Here is a 7,121-nt window from a genome sequence, read left to right on the forward strand (position 1 = left end):
TGACAAAAACATGGATTAATTTTTCTGCATCATTTTTGGACAGAAAGTTTCTGATTTTTGCAATGTTACGTAGATGGAAAAAAGCTGTCCTCGAAATGGTCTTGATATGTTCTTCAAAAGAGAGATCAGGGTCCAGAGTAACGCCGAGGTCCTTCACAGTTTTATTTGAGACGACTGTACAACCATTAAGATTAATTGTCAGATTCAACAGAAGATCTCTTTGTGTCCTCTGGACACGCCGCCACCGTATAAGATCATTGTCCAGCCAACACATGAACGAACTACCATCAATAAATGAGTTTTTTGTTTAGTTTTTAAAGCGTTTGAGGTTCTTCATGTAATGAAAAGCTTTATATAAAATATATATATTATTATTATTAATGACCATTGTAATATGTGAAATATATAACATAGAGCATATGGGGATTTTAACAAAGCCTGCCCAAATACCTGACCTCTATCTATCCTGTGCAGTTTCAAGCGCATGGAGCGCAATAAGACACGTTGACAGATCAAGTGCATAATTTTATCTTCAGTTGAGCCAACCGAAACTCAAACTTGTCCACAGGTCACAAGGCAGGGGAGGATGGAAACTATTCAGTGATGTGGTCAGTTAACTCATAGCTTTCTCCACTTCAGTCAAAATTACATGAACTCCATTTCCCCTTCTATGTATTCTCAACTAGGCCTGCTTCAGAAACATATCATAATCATTATTTATTCAGGATTAATTATAATACTGTATTATTAGGTTATTATGGAGTAGCTCTGGGTTACTCTGCGCGTGATGTTACGGGCGTCACAATTTAACACTGCCAAAAGTCAGCCACCATATCTTCTTAATATGTGATTTATAACATTAACCTAACCTTAACCAATATGCTAACCCTATTCCTAATCCTACCCTTAAATGAAGACCAAAAAGCACATTTTTGTCTTAATAATTTTTTTAACGATATGGTTGTGTATTGACTTTGTGGCTGTGGTAACTACGTGAAACCCCGACAGTTGAAGTCGTCCATGGACTGGTTGGTACTGATTAAACAGCCAGCTAGATAGTGCCAACAAGATCAGAGAGAACTTGTTAGATCGAGAGACCGACTTGTCTTCAGATAAAATCAACTTTAAAAAGGACAGCCAGTATAATGTTTTATTCAAATGCATGGACTAAGTGCTTGATATGGCTTATATTTTTAACAAGTGTAAATGGTGAGTACGTTTCTAGTCATGGTAACTTTGCTGTACAGTAACCGTTTGCTAGCTAACGTTTATAAAAGTTTTAGCTTCATGTTTTGGTTACAAATAGACACTTTGCTAATTTGAGCTGGCCAACGTAACTCTCATTGTGTGGAGTTGACATATTCTACTATATCATGTCCTCACAGCCGAGTGTCCCAATCCTCAAGTAGAGGGAAATGTTGTTCTAACGAATGATGCGCTATTAATTGACAATTTTCCGGAGGGGAAGGAAGCCACTTTTGAGTGTGTCAACGGCTACTTGAAAGAGCAAGGATCTGAAAGTATCACCTGCACGAGTGGAGAGTGGAGCACGCTCGAATTAACCTGCAAAAGTATGCGGCAAAATAGTAGCATTTTTCTCAGTTGTTCTGTAAAGTGCGATTTTTATTGCGTGTTTACTGTTATTTGATTTATTTACTGTTGTTTGATTGTTTGTTGTTGGCGTTAACTTGGCTCGATGATTATTAATTCCAGAGAAGGACTGTGGTTCCCCCAGGAAGATACCACATTTGACATATGAGTTTAAGGAAGGCACGCTTTTTGGTGCATCAGCAAGAGCAATCTGTGATAAAGGGTGAGTATGCTTCATCCTGTATCTAATGTATCATCAGAGTATGTTAGAATTATTTTGGCAAATGATTCAATGCCAGACAACCACCCCACCCAACCACCTCCAATAATGTATGTATAAACTAGATGGCTGATAAGAGGTGCTGTGTTGAAGCCACCGTGCCTCCATCTTGGCACTCCCCCACCGCTGTAAGACATATTTTGGAAGCTATAGAAATGTATTTATTAAAGATGAATTGAAACATTTTTAGTATGTTAAGGCAATTTTGATAACCAAATGTGATAAAGAAGCATGTTCCTACCCTTAAAACAGCTGAAAAACTGTTTTAAAATCACAATTGGCCTCATGGTGAAATCCCTGAGCAATTTCCTTCCTCTCCAGTGACTAAGTTAGGAAGGTTGCCTGTATTTTTGTTGTGACTGTGTGTATTGATACACAATTCAAAGTTTTACTAATCGACCAATAGGAGTCCTTCTTTGTGGTCTTTGTTGTTGAATCTGTGCTTGAAATTCACTGCTCGACTGAGGGACCTTACAGATAATTGAATGTGTGGGGTAGTCATTTAAAAATCATGTTAAACACTGTTATTGCACACAGAGTGAGTCCATGTAACTTATGTGACTTGTTAAGCACATTTTTAGTCCTGAACTTATTTAGGCTTGCCATAACAAAAGGGTTGCATGCTTATTGTCTCAAGACTTTTCAGCTTTTAATTCATTTACAAACATTTCTAAAAACATAATTCCAACTTGACATTATGGGGTATTGTGTGTAGATCAGTGACACAAAATCTCAATGGAATCCATTTTAAATTCAGTCTGTAACACAACACAAATTGGAAAAGGTCAAGGGGTGTGAATACTTTCTGAAAGCACTCTACTGTAGAATTGCATTCATTCCTATGGAGGACTGCTCCTACTGGGGAGTGCAAATATGGCCGACCGTAGGCTTCAAAACCTCTCAATAGCCAATAGATGGCATAAGCAATCCAGGGTTTATATACATCATTGACCACCTCTCACATGCTCTCTCCTCCTCTTCTAGTTATCAACTTATGGGCACAAGTTACAGGCAGTGTTATGCCACAGGTTGGAGTGGAAGACCAAGATGTAAAGGTAAATCTCCCATATTTGCCATTGACACACTTGGACATCTATGCATGACTCCCTGTCAAAATAAAATGAAAATAAGGCATTGAACTTGTTTGAATAAAGACCACAAATATAATGCACCCATGTAGGTGTCTTCCTCAGTGGTAACTTGTGATAAACCTCCTGAGATAATGAATGGCACGATCATAGAGAAGCCTGGCGAAGAGTTACCAAAGTATGGTTGTGTCATACAGTACTCCTGTAACGAAGGTTACACCCTCATTGGAAACAAATCAATTGAGTGCATTGAAGATGGTGAATACAACTCATTACCTCCTGAATGTGAAGGTATGGATTCCCTTTATGTTTGATCAATTATCTGCCAACTGTTATGGGTTATATGCTTTACAGAGGATACATTATATATTATTGTTGTAGATCTGCCTTCACCCTACATCTAGACACTGCAGGCATGTGTCAGACTATGATAAGGAACATTGTCATTGATCTTCCTTCTGTAAATCCCTGTCAGTGTCATATGTAACAGTGGTGTACACTTGAAGGTGCAATACTGAATAATCATTGTACATTTCTATTTCATAGATGTCAATGACATTCTTTTGAAACCAACAACTATATCAACATCATCAATAACAACAACATCAACTGTTCTACCCACAATACGAGGTAGAGGAAATCCAAGTAAATATATCCCAGTGTAATCAAGGGCTTGATAATTCATTGAATTTGGTATTTGCAGTTTCAGGGAGTAACAGTGTTGTACACTAATTCAAAAATGAAAGCACTGCATGAAGGTGCAATACTGAATAATCATTGTACATTTCTGTTTCATAGATGTCAATGACATTCTTTTGAAACCAACAACTATATCAACATCATCAGTAACAACAACATCGACTGTTCTACCCACAATACGAGGTAGAGGAAATCCAAGTAAATCTATCCCAGTGTAATCAAGGGCTTGATAATTAATTGAATTTGGTATTTGCAGTTTCAGGGAGTAACAGTGGTGTACACTAATTCAAAATTAAAGCACTGCATGAAGGTGCAATACTGAATAATCATTGTACATTTGTATTTCATAGATGTCAATGACTTTCTTTTGAAAGCAACAACTATATCAACATCATCAACAACAACAACATCAACTGTTCTACCCACAATACGAGGTAGAGGAAATCCAAGTAAATCTATCCCAGTGTAATCAAGGGCTTGATAATTCATTGAATTTGAAATTTGCAGTTTCAGGGAGGAATAATGGCGTTGGGGAACATGACACCAATGCAGCTACTGGTGAGTTAAGTTGATTCAATTGATTATTATTTTGTAGTATATTTTTCTAGCTCATATTTGAACAAATAATACTGAATCTCTCTTTCAGAGATTGCAGCAGTTGTGGGAAGTGGGATCGGCACTGTCATAAGTAAGAATTCCATCATTTGAAACAATCACAAGTGAGAGGGGGGATTTATGTTTCTAATACACTTTTTGAAGAAGTAGGTGTTGAGTTCAAAGATATGTTCTAACTAAACTGGATACTTTGTTTTATACTGTACTGGGGAAACATTCCCTTCTGTAGCCCATCAGGAATTTCCTCCACATTACTTGATTTGTTACACTAGTAAGCCTAGTTAAACTGCCTACTTTCACATTTTACCATGTTTATCACATTTGTGTTACACTTTCTCTTCACCATTTGAAGATCATACAGTGGGCTCATGATTGATAACTTGTCTTTAGCAGTTACACTTATTGTTCTGATCACACGGTATTGTAAGAGGAAAGGGTGAGAACCTACATTTCATAATTGATCTTTTTAGAAAATAGTCCATGATTAAGCACGATTTCACCTACAACTAAATCACAGATTATATTTTCCTCTTACTAACTATACTGTATGTGCATTAACCACAGCTTCTGGCTTTAAATCAAAAAATTATTTGGATAAACTAGCTATACGGTTGGCCAATTAATTGACCTAAACAATATTTGTTAACAAAACTTTATTTACATAACCCATCAACTAACATTCAGTCTGGCCATGGGCATTTATAGTGTATTTATGTATTCCCTACAGTATCTGTGATTTGCATGATCAAACTTTTTGCTGGTTACTTTTCCCTGTTTTGGCCAAAAAATTACATTTTTCCTGCAGTGTGTTGAAAAATCAAGGAAGTAAGGAAATCCTTTGCAAAGGCACTCTCAGACAGATATTGGCTTTGAAAAAGAGATTAGAGTATGTTGTTCTAAAGGGAGGTGGGATAGTAGGCTAGGCTATACGCAGTGCTGAGCTGACCAGCTTTCTAACTGCCTACCACACTGGAACACACAAACTACCCAACTAAAACACTGCTAAAATACTGAGATTGGCATGCAGAATATATTTCTTTACTGCACTATTATATGTAAACATGGTAATCCTGACAAACTGTCATTGTTTGAAAATGATACATAGCTCGTACCAGTTTGGAGAAGACCGAAGTCGACCGAATTTCAAAATAACTAAGTTGAATGCCTACCCAAGGTACCTACAGTTCATACATATCATTATATTAAAACTATTATTCAAAAATATGTTCACCATCTTTTAACCAAAGTCTCACTCATATGACTATACGGTTTGTGTTAGTCTTTGAGCTTGAGTAATCTAAATAGTGACACTATTGTTAAAACTGCTCCGCTGAGTCAATGCTTTGTCTAAAATGTCTCATTTCTTTCCAGGGCTAGGACTGCACCTATCTGCTAGTCTGCATCTGTAGCCTTGAAAAGTAGTGCCAGCGGATTGTTTCTCTTTTATTAAGTTGTTTTTGAAAGTCAGTTCAGCGGAAATGTTTTAACCCAATGTTTGAAAACCGGTATTGAAACATTTTTTTTCTCTATTTATATACAAAACTGAAATATATGTAATTGTCTTTTCAACTGCCATATTGTACTACAGGCTGCCAGCTTGATCTGTTGTGTGGGCGGAAGCCCCTGTAATGAGATCGTGGTTCACAGGAAAATAACAGTAAGAGACAATTTCCTGGACCCAGGTTAAGCCTACAGCACTGTATTCCTTTTCAAGTAGGCTTAATCTGGGTCCAGGAAACCAGCTCTTCATGTTATTTTCCTGCAGTCCCAAATGTCACAAAATAACGTCAATCTTATTTACTTAGAGGTTTTGTACTTAGATTTTATTGTATGTATTTTGTGATTTAAGAGATCAAATAATTTTCATGATAACTGCCTTTTCTCATTCTTTGAGACACATGTGTAAATATGTGTAACGAATGTCGTCGGGAGAAAGAGAGGAGGACCAAAGCGCAGCGTCGTAAATGTTCATAATTTTAATTAAAGAAAGCACTGAACACTGAATCAATACAAAAATAACAAAACGAACGAAACGAAACAGTCCTGTCTGTTGACATACACACGTAACACAAAGACAGAAAATAAACACCCACAAAACACAGGTGGAAAACGCTACCTAAGTATGATTCTAGGCCGAACACAGAAACCAAACATAGAAAAACAAACAGACTGCCCACCCCAACTCACGCCCTGACCGTATAAACAAAGACAAAACAAAGGAACTAAGGTCAGAGCGTGACAGTACCCCCCCCCCCCCCCCCCCAAAGGTGCGGACTCCGGCCTCAAAACCTGAACCTATAGGGGAGGGTCTGGGTGGGCGCTGTCCGCGGTGGCGGCTCTGGCGCGGACCCCAATTCACCACAGTTTTTGTTCGCCTCTTCAACCGTGGCCTGTTACGAGCGGCGACCCTCTCCTCCGACTGGGGACCCTAGCCATGGGTCCTGAACGGACGGGAGATTTCGGTAGCGCCGGACAGGTGAGAGACTCCAGCAGCGGCGGAGTGAAGGGCGATTCTGGCATCGCCTGGCTGGCTGACAGCTCTGGCGGCTCCTGGCTGACTGGCGGCTCCTGGCTGAATGGCGGCTCCTGGCTGAATGGCGGCTCCTGGATGGCTGGCGGGAGAATCTGGCGGCCCAGGACAGACGGGAGACTCTGGCGGCCCAGGACAGACGGGAGACTCTGGCGGCCCAGGACAGATGGGAGACTCTTACGGCCCAGGACAGATGGGAGACTGGCGGCCCACGACAGACGGGAGATTCTGGCGGCCCACGACAGATGGGAGACTCTGGCGGCCCAGGACAGACGGGAGACTCCGGCGGCCCAGGACAGACGGGAGACTGGCGGCGCTG

General features: G+C 39.7%; 1 protein-coding gene across 5 annotated transcripts in view; it reads left to right on the top strand.

The window, feature by feature from the left end:
• Positions 1-6,144, top strand: part of LOC115138537 (complement decay-accelerating factor-like) — an 18,182-nt gene extending 12,038 nt beyond the window's left edge. The window contains exons 11-18 of one of the 5 annotated variants that reach the window (XM_065000428.1): positions 3,505-3,603; positions 3,757-3,840; positions 4,008-4,091; positions 4,165-4,215; positions 4,304-4,345; positions 4,663-4,708; positions 5,378-5,446; positions 5,644-6,144. In XM_065000428.1, coding sequence (XP_064856500.1) covers positions 3,505-3,603; positions 3,757-3,840; positions 4,008-4,091; positions 4,165-4,215; positions 4,304-4,345; positions 4,663-4,708; positions 5,378-5,446; positions 5,644-5,668 — 500 coding nt within the window. In that variant the 3' untranslated portion in view covers positions 5,669-6,144. The remainder of the gene's footprint in view (positions 1-3,504; positions 3,604-3,756; positions 3,841-4,007; positions 4,092-4,164; positions 4,216-4,303; positions 4,346-4,662; positions 4,709-5,377; positions 5,447-5,643) is intronic. The other 4 variants (XM_065000429.1, XM_065000431.1, XM_065000433.1 and 1 more) reach the window with 4 other exon arrangements.
• The last annotated feature ends 977 nt before the right edge of the window (positions 6,145-7,121 follow it).

The sequence above is a fragment of the Oncorhynchus nerka genome, linkage group LG2 (genome assembly GCF_034236695.1).
Source record: "Oncorhynchus nerka isolate Pitt River linkage group LG2, Oner_Uvic_2.0, whole genome shotgun sequence".
NCBI classification, from domain to species: Eukaryota; Metazoa; Chordata; class Actinopteri; order Salmoniformes; family Salmonidae; genus Oncorhynchus; species Oncorhynchus nerka.